We start from the raw sequence: 19,723 nt of genomic DNA, 5'->3' as shown, positions 1-19,723 counted from the left end.
TCATATCGGAAGCAGGAAGTCGTGTTATCGTTGTGGAAGTAATGCACACTTACAGAACTCTGACTCGTGTTTTGCGAAGGATAAAGAGTGTTTCAAATGCCACAAGGTGGTACATTTATCAAAAATGTGCAAGACTAAATCCGAAGCTAACCAGGGAACACAGAGACACCAAGGAAAAAGCAAAGACAAATCAAAGATTCGACTAGTTGAGATCGGTAATGATGACTATGCTTTTTCAATTGGTGACGATTGTAAACAACCCACAATCCCTGTAAACATTGGAGGGATACATGATGTGCCCATGATTATTGACTCTGGTTCTAGCTTGAATGTGATTGGTAAACATTTGTGGGAGAAGTTGAAAAGTCAACATGTAGACTGCGAGTCGAGAAAAACGGATAACAAGCTCTATGTGTACGGGAGTAAGAAATCCATGGATGTCCTAGGATGCTTCGTGGTCCAAGTTTTGGTCGGTACCACGGGTAGGTCTATCAGTGCTGAGTTTACAGTGGTGAAAGAGAATGTACAAGCATTAGTTGGTTGTAAGACAGCCACTGAACATGGCGTGTTAAAGATTGGTGTTAACAATGCTAGTGTAAACATGGTGCGACAATTGGGACCAGATGAACTTGTTCAAAAATACAAATCATGCTTCAATGGACTTAGGAAACTGAAATCTTTCCAACTGGAAATCTCGATTGATAAGACAGTTAAACCAGTAGCGCAGAGTATGAGGAGGATACCGTTCGCACTCCGAGACAAACTAGAGGCTAAACTCCAGGAGCTAGAGAACCTAGATGTGAGTGAGAACGCTGAAGGCCCCACACCATGGGTTTCTCCAGGTGTTGTTGTTCCGAAAGGTCAGTCTGATATTCGTCTGTGTGTCGATATGAGGCGAGCAAACGAGGCGATAATAAGGGAACGACACCCTATACCCACATTAGAAGAGGTGCTGTATGACTTGAACCAAAGCACAGTGTTCAGTAAGTTAGACATTAAGTGGGCACTCCATCAATTTGAACTTATTGAAGCGTCCAGGTCAATCACTACATTTGTTACCCACCAAGGGCTATATCGCTATAAATGGCTAATGTTTGGTATTTCATGCGCACCAGAAATGTACCAACGCGTTATTCAGCAGGCTTTACATGGATGTACCGGGGTACGCAATATATTTGATGATATTATTGTAAATGCTCCTACAGTCGAGGAACACGATGCGAGATTAGAGGCTCTGCTAAAGATAATCCAGGAAAAGGGCTCGACATTAAACAGACATAAATGTGAGTTTAGAGTGACAGAGTTGATGTTAATGGGGCATCTACTATCAGCTCGCGGGATCGGCTCTGATGAGGAGAAAGTCCGTGCAGTGTTCGAGAATAGACAGCCTAACAGTCCAGGGGAGGTAAGAAGTTTTCCCGGACTAGTAAACTATGTGGGAAGGTTTATCCCCGATCTGTCTATCTACAATGGCCGAACCACTGAATAGACTCGCTAAGAAAAGTGAACCATTTGTATGGGAGAAAGCACAGGAAACGGCGTTCCGAGAGTTAAAAGGTCGACTAGCTAATACCAAGAGTTTGGGATACTTTGATCGAAAGGCCAAAACGATTGTAGTCACAGATGCTATTCCTGTCGGATTGGGTGCTGTCCTAGTACAGGAAGTCAACGGAGAGCATCGTGTCATATGTTACATTAGTAAGAGCTTGACCAGCACAGAGCGTAGATACTCGCAGACCGAGCGAGAAGCTCTAGGAATAGTGTGGGCCTTTGAACGTCTGCATATGTCCCTGTACGGTACAGAGTTTGAACTACATACTGATCATAAACTGATGGAATGTATTTATTCTGCTACGTCTGTTGTGAAGGCGAGTGCTCGCATACACCGATGGGTACTTAGACTCCAACCCTACTGTTACACTGTGAAATACATACCTAGATCCAAAAAACATAGCCGATAGTTTGTCAAGGCTAATTGATGACAAGGGCAAGGGAGACAACTCGTGTGATCTTAAGGAGAACTTCACATCGGGCGACGATGAATATGTGAGATTTGTGGCTCAGACCGCATCGCCAAGAGCACTGACTACTCGCGAGATAGAGGAGGCTTCCGCAGTAGATGCGGAAATGATCGACTTGGGAAAGTGTATCCGAAATAACCAGTGGCACTAGTTGGAGAACAAGCACTATCTACCTGTCAAAGATGAGCTATGTGTCATAGGACAGCTCATACTGCGCGGTACCAGAATGTTAATTCCTGCAAGTCTGTGTGATAGGATCCTTGAGATCGCACATGAGTGACACCCGGGCATAGTTTGTATGAAACGACGCCTCCGTACCAACGTATGGTGGATAGGAATAGACAGAGATGTAGACAAATTTTGCAAAACCTGTCATGCATGTCAAATAGTGGGTATGCCACAAGCCCCCGAACCGATGAAATCAACAGAATTGCCTACCGGTCCATTGCAACACGTGTCTGCAGATCTCATGTCTCTCCCATCAGGAGATTATCTTTTTGTGGTTGTTGACTATTAAAGTCGGTATTACGAAGTTCACACCATGAGGACCACAACTACAGATCGAACCATCCGGAGTTTGAAACAAATGTTCATGACACATGTACTACCGGTTTCCATAACATCAGAAAATGGGCCACAGTTTATCAGTGAATTATTTGCTGATTTCCTTTCAGAACAGGGGATCGAGCACAGAAAAGTCACGCCCCTATGGCCCCAGGCCAATGGAGAGGATGAGAGGTAAACTCGATCTCTACTGAAAAGGGTCAGGACTGCCCAGATAGAGAAGAGAGACTGGAGGGATGAGATCAACAAATATCTAATTTGTTACAGGACAACACCTCATTCCGTAACAGAGGTGAGCCCAGCTGAACTACTATTCAAACGTAAATTAAGGACAGGTTTACCGGGAATTGAGGAGTATTCAGGAGATGATATTCATGTACGCGATCGTGACAACGAACAAAAAGGAAAAAACAAAATGTGCGCAGACAGGACGCGTAACGCCAAAATCAAAAAGGACGTCAAACTGGGGACACTGTTCTTCTGAAACAGGACAGACAAAATAAATTGGCCCCAACATTTGAGGAGAAGCCATACCAAGTTGTTACCAGGTCAGGTAACAGGGTGGTTGTTGGAAATGATGATGTACAATACCGTAGAAACATCATGAAGGTAAAACGGTACTATGAGTGAAGAACCAGACCAATCTAGTCGGAACTTGGACTTCAACTCAACCGAGACACCCGTTCCAAATGAGGACTCGAATGTGTCTCCTGATCGTGCAACAACTTACGAAGACCGTGCAACACTTTCTGAGCGCCCAGTGAGGTCTACCAGACTCCCTTCAAGATTCAAAGACTTTGAAGTTTCAATTGAATGAACTTTGCTAATAGTGGCTTTATTTTATACACACATATTCTGTTGCTGAAAGCAGTGTTCTAATTTCAGTTATTATGGACTGTTAAAAAAATTTTCAAATTGATAAGTGCTCAATGGTTAAATGGTTCATAACCTGTTTGAGAATTATAATTTGTTATTCTGGAAAAGGAGGGATGTAGAGTTTTATTATTACGCATCATAATGTTATAATTCATAACTGCTCCCTCCGGGTACTTGTATGTTGGTATTCTCCCAGAGCATGCACAGTTGGCTGATGAATAAACAGGCGGACACTGAAGTAATGGCTTTAATGCGTTTGATTTAATTCGAATCGACAATCATCAAGAGTGGGAACTCAACAGTTACGACCACTAATATTACATCAGTGACATGTGTATATATACTAGTCATATGGTTCATATATCTATACTTACATTTGGTCTGCATCCTTTTATTGCAACGCATTAAGAAAGCAAATGTTGTTGTGAGACTATAACAACATTTGCTATAGTAACGTCATCAATCTCTATTGTGACGTCATCAATTATCAATTTCATTGTTTTCAAGACTTAATTTGCTGTACAAAGAACTGTTCGAAATAACTAAATAGAACGTAACTACTCTACCAAAATGTAAACATAAATAATAGATATTTTAGCAAACACATTTCTATTGCTGTCAAATTTACATTAAACTCTGTCGGGCTCTATATGACGTATTTTAACTATGAAAACATGTGTAGCACAGTATGAAACTATATAACAAGTTAAACATTCATATGCACATATCCATAGTTAAATATTAATATATTTAAGAAATAACCAAGATTTGTTTTGGGTTATACAGCATACGACACGGAATTTTGAAAGTGGATAGTCGGTATATACAGTATCAAACAGATTTTTTTTTTAAACCCTTATCATTTAATTTAAACACATATCACACTTTCAAGTACATAGTTAATGAAAGCTTACTCATTTCTGATAGAAAACAAGAAACAAAAATAATTCTACACACAAATACAACATTGCAAGCATCTCCAAACATTTACGGTAAAGACGTCAACACTTTTGGTGTTTCTTTTTAGGTGAAACGATAAAACATGAACAGGGAACAACACTTTTCATAAAAAGTGCTAAGACAGAATATTCAATAAGCACAGAAAATATATTGAGTAAATCGGCCTCAACTTTCAATGGCTGCATGTTATTCGAAGGGCCGTGATATAATGTCATTTGATGTAAGCTTTAGTGCCGTGCCAAACACTAAAATTTAACAGTCTTTTGCTTGCGACTTTCCTGATATAATGGAATGTCTCCAGCATAGTTTGATTTGATATAATGATATGGACAAGATACAACGTATCATCAATACTTTCCGATTCGGACTAAAGGATAAATATGAAAACTAACATCAAAGCATTTAACAATGCACTGTTTAATCAGCGGGAAGTGATTGTCCAAATACAATTGTTTCAGATGAGTTGATTATCTCCCCAACTCAATGTAATCGTGACCATACAGTTGGTTAGATGGCGATGTATTTATCCCTGTTTGGGAATGATATGGGTCCTCCTGTTGAGAGGAACGGCGAGAATTATATTGGGGCATACGATACGGGGAATACGAATTACTTGTGTAGGCGTTTGGTTGGGAATTGGAAAACAATCCAGGTTGAGATTGTTGATTAGTCGCACTATCTGCACCTGTAGTGTCATACGATTCCTGCTGAGAACATCCGGTGTAGATCCTCCGACTGGAGATCGGGACAGATCCTTGTTGTGATTGGCGATGGGGGGGACTGGAACCAAGAGATTGTCCAATGGTGACGTCGGGACCCAGTTGATCACGTTTGTCTCGCACTTTCCTCTCAGGCTCATGGAAGGGCATTAAGTACGGGATTTCCTGTGAAGTGCCATCGTTATCCAACTGAACAGGCTTGGATGCCTGATGCACATTCGACGGTGGGGTGTTTACCGTAAAACTTCTGTTTTTTCTCTCTTGCTGAGATTGCCTAAAGGCGGAATGTTCGGCGACAGGTTCTGGGTCAACGTATGGATTTGGTTGTGCTTCGTCGTGTTCATTTTCCATTGGGTGGATGTAGTTTGGATCTGTCTGTGAGTAAGCAGGCGGCAATTCAGCGTACACGTGATCAGGTGAAGGACACCTTGCACGCTGTTCGGGAGGATAGAGGTAGGCGGGATTGATTTTGTCCTTGTAACCGTAATCAGGAGGTGTCACTACCACTTGGGGACCTATAGCGCCTGAGATATTTATATCCTGGGGCATCCCATATTGATTCTGTACCACTGTGGGCCTACTCATGTTGCTCATATACATGGATTCCTGGAATGTTTGTGGTTTACTGCAACAAATAAGACATGTCTTGTGTGAATTTTTAAAACAGAAACCTTAAATACAGATATTCTGAACTGGCCAATTTTAACAGTTTGGTAACTATTCATTGAAATAACGTGTTTGTTGCCTCATCCTGATATCCAATTGCATATTATTGTTTAAATGTGTGATTCTCCAAATATAAACAATCGAAATCACAATGTTAAATTGAAAATACTGCATGGACAAGCGGAGTTTAAAAGAAACTCACTTGGAATTTTGTATAACAACTGTAAAAAGTGTAAGCGGTTCATACCGTTTCCTCTTCCATAAACATACGACGATGACGATAAGAATAAAAATGACTATCACCGCTCCCACGGCCCCGGCGATGACTGGTATTATCGATACAGCTGAGGGAGGGGAGTCCGCTAAATGGTTAGACAATATTTCATATTAATTACTACAGGTGTGATATGACATGTTGTCAGTATATGGTATCAAATTAGTGTTATTTTATTTAATAAAGATTTGATAATGTATAACTAAAAATACAAATGCAATTTTATTAGCAATTTAAATCGGGTTAAATAATAGGGTTTGAGAAATTTTAAACACTTCATTAAGGTAAAACTCTTACATTGTAGAACATAGGGTAATAGAAACTCCTTGGATTAATCGGAGTGTTGTAAATACATGTATGCAAGTTCTATCAATTTTTGATTCAACTTATTTACAAAACTGCCAGTTCTACATTTTGACCAATGAATACATTGTATACAATGAATACACACCATTATAATAATAACAAAATATAAACAAATACCAAGGAAAGTAACTCTAATCTTGAAAAACTACTTAAAGTTGTACCGTTTTCTATACACAAAAGAGATTGTTCCAAGTCAAAAACCAGCTCAAAATATTGAACGTTTCACGTTTAAATTGATGCAATGATACGTAACCTTAAATATAGACCATATGGTGATAGCAATAATGTTGTGCAATTTTTACGGCACACACTGTCTGCGATTCGATAAAAAAGTCATAATTAAACAAATGAATATTGACATTCATTAATAACCGACCTGAGGGAATGCTAATTGCCATCTGTTATGCAGCTTGTGTTGTTTTTGTAGAATAACAATGATGGGAAATATTGGCATTCAACCTCAAATAAAAGAAAAATGAAAATCAATGTCAAACAAGAGACATCGAAGTGTAAGTCATATTTGTCGCCATGTTCGTTTACCGTAAAGACAGAGATTAGTTTGGTAATGTTGTTTACTTACTTACCTAGACAGAGGCTAGTTTGTAGTGTTGTTTACATACTCACCTAGGCAGAGGCTAGTTTGTAATGTTGTGTACATACTCACCTAGACAGAGGCTAGTTTGTAATGTTGTCCAAGCGCCCACAGAGAGACAAGTAATGGTGGAATGATCGACGTTCTTATGATAACCGGAATTACATTGATACGTACAGGTCTCAGCCACTATCCCCGTACAGAAGGACGATATCAGCCCATTGGGTATTGTCGTATCACATGTCACAGCTACAACATAATTGTTTGTCAGAATTTGATTCCAAAACTTTTTTCTTTCAGACGATATTCATGTTTTATTTTTATTTTATAGTCCTAAGTGGAACAATTAAATGTTATACACTTATTTCATGTATATGTGGGTGTGAGCGTTAGTCTTTAAACATCAGGACAATGCTTCTTTTAGATGGTTCAATCACCAAGGGGAAATATTGAGTGAAGTTTCGGATTCTTGTTACATTTTGTAATTGTATGTCCCGGTCTGAACATACATCGAGTGCATGTTCTTGAAATCCAAATAGTCTATGATTGATATCAAACATTCCGATCTTAAAGAAAAAATCTCCAAGAATTCAGACTGTACTGCCTGTCAAGAAATCATTTTTGCCTTTTCAACGTAGTAACAGAAACAAATTATCTGCTTTGCCTATTTAACATTGACTTCTTCAAAACGCTTATATCCATGACGATTACAATGACCCTGGCAAAATCTAACAGCAATAGGTCTCGAAGCGGTCATTAGTTCCCTAACCTGACAATGGTATTTCAACTATTTCCCAGTTGGAATGAAACAGAGAAAATGACGTGTAATATATAGAAAAACAAATTGTAATATTTAAACTATAAGAGGTTATCATATGTATTGTGATATTACATAAGCTATTTAGAGCAAATGCCTGTAGTAAAGCATTGTAAGAGTTCTGTTGCGAAACGACCAAACCAATGGGGCGCTATCATTACTAACAGAACTCAGTATGCCATAACTCACTTGATCCACATGTTCGTTTGTCTTGCTGTAAGTAGACTCCATCTTGGCAGCCGCATGTTTTTCCCGTGAGGGTTGGCAGACAGAATACATCACACAGGCCGTTATTGGTACATGCAGCATTAGCTGATAACAAACAACAGATCCAAAAACAACGTGATGCATGTTTGTCAAATATTCATTATATGTATTTCTTACACTCAAAAGCAAAAACATGTGATAAATCAAATAATATAAGGTCATTATTTCAATAATATTACCTATTAAGGATAAGGGAAAACCACACGTCGAGTCATATTGCTTATTTGCACATAGTTCAAAGCAACAATTAAACCTATTAATCGTCGTTTCATTACCTGGTTGTTGCTGTCCGTTGTATATGTCGATGGAGAACACGCTGCCCACTTCTGGAGTGTTATCCAACCAATGAATATTGGCTCCGGTACTTTTGTCAATCTTTATAACTTTTCTGAATAAAGCAGATTTTTTTGTGATTTTGTATATCAGGATGTGAATATGACAACACTAATACTGAAGCACGGGATGAATACCAATAATAGTTATTGCCAATGCTACCTTTTCTAATTAATATATAAGTAAATATATTGTTTATCCATCTTTTATTTCATTTGTTTTCAAAATTTGATAAAGTGAAATCAGTGAACAAATATATTTGACCGATTGCCACAATTATTACTCATCTCTTACTTATTTCAATTCACTTCTTATGACACTATTGATAAGAGATACCTTTCTAAGTTGCTACAACTTGTGACAGATCCATTGTGCAAAACCAGGCATTACATTTTACAGAAAGTAGCTACAGTCAATGTCACTCAGATAGCCTTTAGTTTATCCTGTAATATATTTCAAAGTTTGCTTTAATTTTTCAGATGTTTCCATGTACAGCAAACTTACCTGGTATTTCTACCCGTGTAGTAAATGACATTGCTTGTAACTACTAAATCTGTCAACATTTCTGAGCTCTTCACCAGTGTGCCTTTGTTCCCAGACAAGTCGCTGTACTCTACGCCATCGCCTGACGCCCAGTATACACGTCCGGCTTCGAAAACAAAGTCATCACTTGCACATGAGATACGTCTCATTTTAAAGATACCTATATAAGGATTGAACGGCGTTTGTTTTTTAATTTTCCTGTCAGTATGATAGCGGGGTTCATGCAATATGAATGTTACAAATTTGCGTTCATACCGGCATGAAAATTAAAAAAACGCCGTTGAATTCATATACTTCCATTTTTTACTATAGATCAATTGTTTAATTTAATTTATTTCTTCGGCGTTTTGTATATGCGTCGTCCTTTAAACGACATTGCACCAATGATTAAACGTAGTCATTTGAGTGTTTGACGCAGGGGCGTTATTCATGTGTTTCGAAGCGAAGCGACAACATTCTCACTGAACAAGGTTAATCTATGACGACATCAGTAAACCACGTGTTACGTCACGAGAGGGTTGGTTTTATACTCAAATGAAATGCATTTTTGCTGGTAATGTTCATATAGGCACAGTGGGTTGCAGCGCAAATGTAAATATAGGAGTGTAAGATATACTATTATCATTATGACGTAGGGATACCTAATTTCTCACAGGAATACCTAGGGTGAAAGGAAAATCTAGATTGATACAGAAGTATCTCTAATATGTAAAACGTGACAATAATACATAACACAATGAATAGAAGAATAATACGGAAAAACAGGATCCAGAAAATATAACATATGTCGACAAATTGGTATCAAATAGATATTGTCATCAATACAAATTGTCCTGATGTCCAGAACTCTTGTACAGGGGTAAGATCTTTTTTATTCTAGTTCTGTAAACACACAGAAACATTGTATACTACAATTACGAGAATCGTTTGAAAAAATCTTCATCTAAAGCGATGGCCATATGGAGTTTTTTTTTAATGAAAAGCATGTTAAATATCATTTTAGGTTCTTAACATACATGAACATTATTGCTCGGATGGCAAGCGCACAAAGTTCAGGATTCAAATCAGAATACGTTTGCAACATTATGGCATACACATGCGAGATTATTTGTGTCAGTGAATTAATTCTTGTCCCAGTTGTTTTTACATATTAATCTTACGGTGATGTCACGAAAAAACATAAGAACATGAAAAGTAGCCTGATGTATTGCAATACTTTGATAAGTGAAACAACAGACATATATATTATAGTAGTAGTTAATTCAAAGTGGTCACTCTAAAAAACAACAATCAAACGAAAATATAGAAAAATATTTTAGCAATGAAAATTCTTACTTTCATAATCCATGGTGAGGCCCTGTGGGCTGTTAACGTCAGATACCAGTAACGTGATTGCAGAACCGTCCATGAATGACTTATGTATGGCTCCAACAGATTTCGGGCCATCAAAGTCCGTTCCACTCCAAATCAGCAATCTAAAATAGACAAATAAATTACAACAAAACAGTTAGTGTTACGATAAACAACGCTTTATATATCAAATAACGAACTGAAGTGCTTGGGAAAGACTTCTTAATTGTGAATGTAAAAATATTAAAAATTTTCATCACAATTCATGACTTTCGAGGATTTAAAAAAATCATTATTCTAAATACGTCAGTCCTTCAAGTATAGATATAGAGTGAAATGGTTCAATGTGTATAGAAAAGTTCCTTAACATAAGCGAAGAAAACATAAATTAAAGCCTTCAACAAATAACAATACATTTCCATTTTCTTAGTAACTGTGGCGTTATTCTATACATTTTAAATGAAATGTGCATGGTTGTTTTCCTTAGTGCCTAGTGAGTGAACTTGTCCTTTGGACAATTTTAGTACAAGAATATGACTACGGAAAAAAATGCGAAAAATATGGTCCATATTGCATTTTGAAGAAATGATCATGTAACGTAGTCACGCCGGCCTTGAAAATTAATGTATGGATCCAAAATTAAATCCATTTATTTACCTTTACTGGTGAATGTGTCTGTGATGTTGTCAGAATTAAGGTGAAAACAGCTCAGGTTATAGTCCGGAAGTCAATATATCAAAGGGACAAACTGCAGTTTAGAAAAAGTCCAAGAGTACAAAAGAGAAACTTACCCGTTTTTTGGAAACACTAGCAGTCCCTGAATGAAGTCGGCAGCGCCTTCATCTTTTATAAGCACTTTATTGAAGGTTTGGTCCTGAATGATCCTCAGCACTCCGACCTTACCATCCCTACTGGCAGAGTCACCAACGACCGATGTCGTGTAGAACAGATTCCCAGTGCTAAAGTCTATGGCAAGCCGTTCAGGATACTCTTGTGCTACAGTATGAATGTAGTATAATTGTATAGTTTATATAGGATATCGCCTTTGTGAGGATTAGAATAATACACATTAATCAACCCATAGAATGTTCTGTAATGTTTGATTTCCCCTAAAGAGCTTCTTCACAGATATTTAACCATAAGATGTGTTTGCAATACTTATGTGTCAAACCTGTTCGTGATTCATGTTATATGATCATAGTAGATGACGATAAAGGATCATTTGACTCCATTTGTGTTATATCAACAAATCAATCTGAGAAATTTGTATTTAACAGGAATTCAAATACTTAGCTTTGTAATAAAATCATGCAAATATGTGAAACTAAATCTCAGTTGCAGACTACTTGTTTCACTCTTTGAACTCTTCCAAAGGTTGGTATAGTTTATTATGCAATTCAAGAGATGAGTACATTAAGTGACTTGGTAGATAAGAATATACATACAAAATGTCAGTAGAGTCTGGACCTCTGTGCCATCCAGTTTACTCCTCTTGATAACTTTGAGGTTAGCCTCTGTCCAGTACATGTACAGATTTACAGGATCATACACGGCGTCGACTGGTCTGTCTACTTGAAGGTCAAGGGCAAGAAACTGAGGCGTGACATTGTCAAGGGATAGCTGGTACAGACGGGCATGGTTTAGATCAGGTACCAAAAGAAAGTTGTTCGTCAGAGGAGGTTCTGAAATAATAACAGCGTGATTAATATCAACAATGATATATTCACCATAAACTCAATGTGTACAATGGTATACAAATGAGCGATTCGTTATTTGAAAGATAGCGGTTATAATTGATAAATAAATATATTTATGCCATTGCTTCAATTGTTTTGTTTTAGACCAAAATCTTTTTAAACCCGTCAATCACATTTTCCCCAGAATGAATATATTTTTTCTTTTGAATATTTTTTGAGGACAATGATTTGCACATTTAAATCAGTCATATTTTTTTCCCTAGAAATAATTGCCATCAATATTAAAAATGCATCCCCCTGCTAATTTAGGGCATTTCCTATTAAAATATGCAAGCATAGTTCGAGAAATAAAGTACAGAATAAAACACAGTGTGTAACAGTCATTGTTTATTCAATGTATTGGAGATGCACCTTTAACTTAACCTCAATATAGTATTGTTCACTTTGTTTTTGAAAACTGTGTTTTTTTTGTTTTGTATTTCTGGTTTGAAGAATTTAAATGAGTTGATAGACAAAATTAATATATGTAATAACTTGTCTTCATACTTCTCGGTTTTAGTATACAGCTAGTAAAATAGTGAGCAATATTGCATATATATGTAATTACTGCTCTTGCAGAACTTCTTGTCTAGCTGCAGTGTAAAACCAAAGGTACAAACGCAGCGCCTCCCCGTATTGGACGTTGGTATGCATATATGGGAACATCCACCGTTCAGGACGGAACATGGTTCTGTAAGATAAGAAAGACAGTGATGTCGGGATTGAACAATTCATAGCATTATACTACTTTGTGTAACAGCTACATACATCTTATTGTCATGGATCCCGCTTCCCGAATGTTGTGGACATTTATATTTGTAGCACATTATGTATTGAACTAACAGAAAGAAATGGAAACCTAACCTGGTTGTTGTGATTGTATTGTTTCATCAAATACGGCCATCCCCGTTACGTCCCCAAACCCGTCGATGGCTCGAGTTAGAAGCTGTTTAGTCACCATGGACATGGTGTGGATCTGAGAACTCGTAAAGCTGATCCAAACTGCGTACATCTGCAGGAAATATTATCGACATTAAATGATAAGGAGTGCGATATCCAAAGCTGCATTATTCAGTACATTGTTGGAGTGTATTTTGGATATGTCTTACAATACAATGCGATTATATATATATATATATATATATTAACTCAGAAATATGATCCTTACGGACGAAGAAATATTATATAAAGAAACATTCTTAACAACGAGTCTTTAGTACTTTCATCTCTTCTAGGAGTCTGAAGAATCTCCTAGAAGAGATGAAAGTACTAAAGACTCGTTGTTAAGAATATTTTTTTATATAATATATATATATTGTAACGTGACTGGGAGGAGGGTTCCAGAATACAACGTTTCACAGCAGAGTTATATTTACAAGTTTATTTACACTTTATATACAACGTACAACATCACGGTCAGCATAGTCCATAACAACACCTGAGAGAATCCCCTAGCTAATTTACCTCAGCTAAGCTATACAGGAGACAGCCTAATCACGTATGTGCTCCACTAGATTACTCCCCTTTCTCCCCGGACCCCACGCTGGTCTCCCCCTAGCTATTACTCCTAGGTGTACCTCAGAGGTCAGCCCTGTAGCAGTGACAGCTCCCATGACCTTAAAGGTCAACTCTCCGGCTCAGCCATGTGCAGCCTGCCCGCTATCAGTATGGTCCCCCTCCCGGTGTCAATTAAAGCCTGTACTAAATACATGCCCCATCATCCTTATCAACCCATTACTCTAAACACAATATACACGATTAGGGATATACAAACACCAATTCATCACACTGCCCCCTCCTCGTATCACCAACACTTGTATCCAGGTAAAATGTTCAAATATATCCATATCTGTCCGGAGGTCTACTTAACTTCTTACCACGTCCATACGCGCATTCACTGTCATCATCTGTAACACTTCCATGCTCTGAGGCAAAGTCTCTGTCGTCAGGAAAATTGCTCTCCTCTAAGACTTTTTCCTGTGTAGTTAGTCAGTTTTTATAGTCACCATGGTACGATTTCAAACGATTGAAATGTACAACGCGAGGTTTCGAACTCGGAGTCTTTTGTATACGGAAAACCAAGTCACTTAGGCAGTTCACGATAAGGTACGGACCATCCCAGTTGGATTGAAGTTTAGGACTTATCCCAACCCTCCGTTTTGGATCATGAAGCCACATCGCGTCCCCAGTTTTATATGACTTTGTGTTCGTCCTGTAATCATAGTGTTCCTTTTGTTTTTCTGACGAGTCTTTTATATTCTGTCTTGACAAATCATGTGCACTGTCGAGGTACTTGACGAGTTTTGACACAAACTGGGGTACACTACCGTCATTGTCCGCTTCCCTCGGCAGGGTGCCGTAGATTAAATCCACAGGAAGACGAACCTCGCGTCCCAACATCATCTCGTTCGGTGAGAACTTTGTTGATGAATGCTCCGCACTACGGTAAGCCATAAGTGCCATGGGAAGAATCTCATCCCAGTCCTTCTGCTCACGTGACACAAATGTTGCCAAAATGCTTTCAACGGTTCGATTGAATCTCTCAATCACTCCATCAGATTGAGGGTGGAGAGCCGTCGTACGCGTTTTTTCGATAACAAGAAGACGACACATCTCCCAAAATAAGATTGATTCAAAATTGCGGCCTTGGTCGGAATGTATCAGCATAGGAACACCAAACCGGCAGATAAACTGTTCCAATGATGCTGTAGCCACAGTTTCCGCCTCTTGGTCCGGGATAGGGTAAGCCTCAATTCATTTTGTGAAATAGTCGCCAATGACCAAGACATATTTGTTTCCTCGGTCAGACACAGGTATTGGTCCCATAATGTCCAAAGCGTCGCGCTCCATTGGTGCGCCAACATTATAAATTTCCATAGGGGCCCTTGGTGTTTTGTATGGTCGTTTCCTTGTTGAACATTGCTCACAACATCGACACCACTGCTTAACACTACTGCTTATCCCTGGCCAATAGAACCTTTCTTTCACTCTAGACAGAGTCTTGTTTACACCAAGATGGCCAGCTGTAACCGCATTGTGCAAATTTGTCAGCACATCCTCACGGTACTCTGACGGCACGATCAGCTGCCATGACATACGCTTCCCTGTGTCATCTTCCCACCTACGGTGCAACATCCCATCTCTAAGTTCAAGTTTCGTCCATTAGGACCAGAGTGTTTTCAATGCGGTGCTCTCCGTTGATACATCTTCCCACTTTGGCCGGTCCTGAGAGGTCTCCATGCATCTAATGAAGCCTTGCTGGGGTCAATTTGTGTTTCTTGTCATCAGGAATTTGTTCAAAGACAGATGTATTCAGGATGGTTACGGTAGAGCCTGTATCAATCAAAAGGTTTACAGGTTGCCCATTTACAGTACCTTTAAGATATATACCCTGGCCGTTTTCGGAAAGCCTGGTTGTTCTTGGTCCAGTTGTGTTTCGCTCCTTTTCACCCCTTTCACAATCCCTTTTAAAATGTGATGGGCTACCACAACTCCAACATTTCCTTTGTCCATTAAAGGAGTTAACCTGGAATTGCTCTGTGTCAGAGTTGATAACTCCTTTTTCAAAGCCAATATGTCACTTTCTAATTGTTCTGTTTTTGACTTTGTCTCTCGATCCACATATCCATCCCCCTCCTTTGGCTGTACAGCTGTAACTGAATGAGATATTCGCCGGTCCCTTTGTTTTTCTGCTACCCAAATTGCTTCCAACTCCACGGCTAGTTTTGTGACCTCGGCCAAGGACTTTGGATGAACTTGCTGAATACGGCTACGCATATCAGATTCTGTCAGTGCATCAATAAAATGATCACGACACAGAGTCTCAATAAGGTCAGATGGAGCTTTTGGATAAGCCTTCCTCCCTAAGCGCTTTACCTTTTGTGCTAATTCAGGGAGAGACTGGTCCCTCTTCCTCACTAAATTCTTAAGCTCGGCTCGAAATAGTTCCGTTTGATGCTCTGAACCAAATCGCTGACTTAACGCGTCTAATTTATCACAATATATATGTATATCAGTTATCTATTCATAAGTAGTGTATCAGACACGGTGTACATTGTAAAAACGTTATACTTATACTTTGGTAATGGTGCCATTTTATTCAACGGTTTTCAGTTTAAAAATGGAGAATAACCTTACATTTGTAAATAAACATTTGTGTATATGACATCGAAAGGAACAAGTCATTACATCTCCTTTAAAAAGGCATACAATAGTGTGTGATACTTTAACGTCTACCTTATAGATTATGAGCTGCGAGTGTTGTTGTGTAGCCAGCGCCTTAAGTGTAGTAATATCACTACCACTTCCTAAGGAACTCTTCAATGTTCCACCCTCCACCCAGAATAGCCTGTAAAAGAGTAAAAACATTTCTTCACATTCAAATACACGTAATTTAGAACATAGATAGAAATCAAAGTACTGTAAGGACTGAAGGAAGCGTTCGTAAGATATTTGGACATGGAAAATAATGAAATGTAAAAGGTAAAATTTGAAATAAAGCAATAATAGATGCCAACACGATTATTGACATACATTCAAGAGCAAGTACTTATTTTTAAACTTACAACTACAAACCATCAAAGTTATCGGCTTATCAAACACTGGTACTTGACGATAATTTTTAACTGGAACTGTTGTCAGGATGGCTGACTAATACCTTTCGTTCCCCCATCCAGTCTGATTCCCACTCTGGCCCAAACACTTGATAATAAATACCAGTATGAATCATGAAATATGGAGAAATAGAGAAACATTTCTATTATACACATGTTCATATTATACATCATGAAATTACCGATAAAAAAGTAATAATTTATTTGTGCTTTGTTATGAGAACAATTTTTCTTGTCCTGGAACGGTTGTCCTCATCCGTAACCACTATCTCTCAGTTGTCTCCCTTCCAAAAGGATATTTTTTTATAATTTGATAAATGTTCAAAAATCGATGTAGGGGAATATAGTATAAAGATTTTAAAGTAAATATTCTTATTGATATTGAAAATAGTGTAAACTGAAATGTTTAAAATATTATCAGGATATTTGAATAAGTTAGTATTTCTTACATATACTATGAACGAAGTGCTACAAAAGTTATCTCCCTAGCATTTTCAGTAACGGAGGTTACCACCAGATGTTGCAAATTCCGTACTTCCGCTGGAAAGAAATTACTGACGTCACGTCCGACAGGTGATCTCAATACGGCAGGCGTTACAGATATGTAGCGCAATTGGATATGTTATTTCTGTCATATAGCTGCGAAGCTAAGAGACCGCAATTGTTATACAGGTACTGTATTTTTTTTTCTCTATTTACCAACGTATGTATAATAAAATGAATACAACTAACACTCTGTCGTTAATTTTAATAATGTCTAAAATAACATATGATCGCTTGCCCAATACCAACACTTTCCTCGGCTTGGTTGTTCCTTATTACTGAAAAAAAGAAGTGTAGCGTAGCAAAAACCAACAAAAATATACAATTGTATTACTCAAATAATTGAAAATACTTGTTTGTTTGTTTGTTTGTTTGTGTTTACCGGCCCATCGACGGCTTTGGTCATTAAGGGCCATGGTGATTTATTTATTTATTTAATTTTTTCAAACATGTGAGTGACGAAGATGATTTCGCATTGTATGTGAAGATAATTAAAATAAAAAGAGGGTTAAAATAATAATAAAAAAAAATAACTAAAAGATGATATGGACCTATATGTACTATATATAACGTCAAAGAAAATACTTGTTCTGAATCCCAACTAATTGCTTCAGTTGACCGTTATACGTTAGCCGCTTTCCGGAACAACGAGACATTTGTTCTGTATTTACACAGACATGATGCACTAGACAATATTGTTAACCATTGCAGTACCTGTTAAAACGCAACGATTTAATTGTCAAATAATATTCAGTACTGATACAGCATAAGGTTACCATTAATATAAAACCAGTTTATAATCTAAATATCGAATAAGTGAAAATCATCGCATTATAGAAATACTTGTGTTTTAAGCGTTAAATATCCACTCGCGAAAAAAAATTATAACATTAATATGCTCATTTCGAATATTTCCACAATGCAATCAATTGGAAATATCACAATAATTGTCTTCCACATACATACATTTCCAATTTAATGGTAATTACAAGAATGCAACATCAATAAACAATATTTGTTTGTTTGATATTTTATTGCGCATGTAAATGAATAAAAGTAATCAACAAGGGACCTTCATTGCGCACAAGCAGTTCAACATAAAACTTTCCTATCAGCGTTTTGTTGCTTTGTGTAGCCACAGATGAACATTACACATTACCTATTTCGCATGGTGTCGTAGAACAACGCCGTCAGCGCATTGCCACTGGACACAATAGTTGTCTGGCTCGTGCTGCCATCTGTCGACATCCTCTGTATTGTATTTTGGGAAGTGCCTAATCCTGATATCCAAAATACCATTCTGTTGGTAAAATTAAAACCGTTCATTTTACTTACATATATGTGTTTTATCACATAACTGACCCATTTTACTATGTGATACGGCCTTGTCATGAATATGGTAAAACACACGTGTACTAAAGGTACTGCGATTGGTCAAACCGAGGGAATATATATTTTATGGAACTACATTTTTTTTAAATAGATGATTTTTATGTATAAAATGAATTTAAATGTTTATTTTGTCCTTATTATTTTGATTGCATTTTAAATGTTCATTATACAAATAAAATCGGAACTTCTTTGCACTGCGCGGAACGACAATACAATGATCGGTGTACTTTGGTTTTGACTTAAATATAGACAGCTGATAACACACAATTGTGTTTGAAGGTTTTTACTAAATATAAGAATCTTTTTAGAATTTGTATACCTCTGATTAGTTTAAATTACTTTACTTTGTATCCATTGATACAAAAATAATACCTGCTTCGAAGACACTGATATCATTTTACCGCGCTACAATAATTGTAGACGTATATTTACCTTCCATGTGGATCTATTGTGACGTCAGACGGGCTGAGGGTACTAAGGACAAGGTCAATAGACATAGGTGTTGCCACGGAGACGGACACGAGCTTGACTTTCATTGTGTCTGCTTCAGTCCAGTATAAATTTTGACCGACCCAATCATAGGCTAAACCTGATAAGTTAAAGAATATTAGTATTAACATCGTGTGAAACAGACACCGACAATTATGATTAATGAAAGTTCTTCATAATTTGGTAAACAATTTCCGTTTTACTTTAGATCATTTTGCTACCATGCTGGTTCAGAGAGTAAAATACTGATACACGTCATACAAAAGCAAGACACTCTCAGATAAAGCATAAGGAAAACGATTACTTTAACGTCAAATCCTTTCATAAATTACTCCTGATTTCTGACTTATTACTTTAACTTATTCACCCCTGAAGACACATTTTAACTCTCCCAATTCAAAGGGTGGAATTGTTCATTATGGGTAAATGAGTTAATAGGCTCATGTCAAATTGCCAATCCAGTTAAAACACCTCTCCTTGGTCTTGCGTTCGCGAGATTGAGATATTCACACTACAAACACGGGAAATCAAACAAGAATAAAACCTTGATTCAATATAGTAAGGGCAATGTAGTTGTGTTTGGTGCCTCGATGTCGATGGTG

At 37.7% G+C, this 19,723-nt stretch overlaps 1 protein-coding gene across 3 annotated transcripts in view; it reads right to left on the bottom strand.

Annotated features, from left to right (window-relative positions):
- The window catches only part of LOC110441807 (low-density lipoprotein receptor-related protein 4-like), a 98,223-nt gene that overhangs the window by 37,682 nt on the left and 40,818 nt on the right, over positions 1–19,723 (bottom strand). Inside the window, exons 7-20 of one of the 3 annotated variants that reach the window (XM_021485074.1) lie at positions 19,065–19,221; positions 18,400–18,540; positions 16,321–16,432; positions 12,949–13,096; positions 12,653–12,775; positions 11,794–12,030; positions 11,140–11,344; positions 10,334–10,473; positions 8,960–9,104; positions 8,398–8,510; positions 8,045–8,167; positions 7,111–7,287; positions 6,054–6,168; positions 4,026–5,765 (exon numbers count right to left, since the gene is read on the bottom strand). In XM_021485074.1, the coding sequence (XP_021340749.1) occupies positions 4,889–5,765; positions 6,054–6,168; positions 7,111–7,287; positions 8,045–8,167; positions 8,398–8,510; positions 8,960–9,104; positions 10,334–10,473; positions 11,140–11,344; positions 11,794–12,030; positions 12,653–12,775; positions 12,949–13,096; positions 16,321–16,432; positions 18,400–18,540; positions 19,065–19,221 (2,813 nt within the window). In that variant the 3' untranslated portion in view covers positions 4,026–4,888. Of the gene's footprint in view, positions 1–4,025; positions 5,766–6,053; positions 6,169–7,110; positions 7,288–8,044; positions 8,168–8,397; positions 8,511–8,959; positions 9,105–10,333; positions 10,474–11,139; positions 11,345–11,793; positions 12,031–12,652; positions 12,776–12,948; positions 13,097–16,320; positions 16,433–18,399; positions 18,541–19,064; positions 19,222–19,723 lie in introns of those variants that run through there. The other 2 variants (XM_021485066.1, XR_002461942.1) reach the window with 2 other exon arrangements.

Source organism: Mizuhopecten yessoensis, unplaced genomic scaffold (assembly GCF_002113885.1).
Source record: "Mizuhopecten yessoensis strain PY_sf001 unplaced genomic scaffold, ASM211388v2 scaffold1883, whole genome shotgun sequence".
NCBI classification, from domain to species: domain Eukaryota; kingdom Metazoa; phylum Mollusca; class Bivalvia; order Pectinida; family Pectinidae; genus Mizuhopecten; species Mizuhopecten yessoensis.
This window is presented reverse-complemented; position numbering and strand designations above follow the sequence as displayed.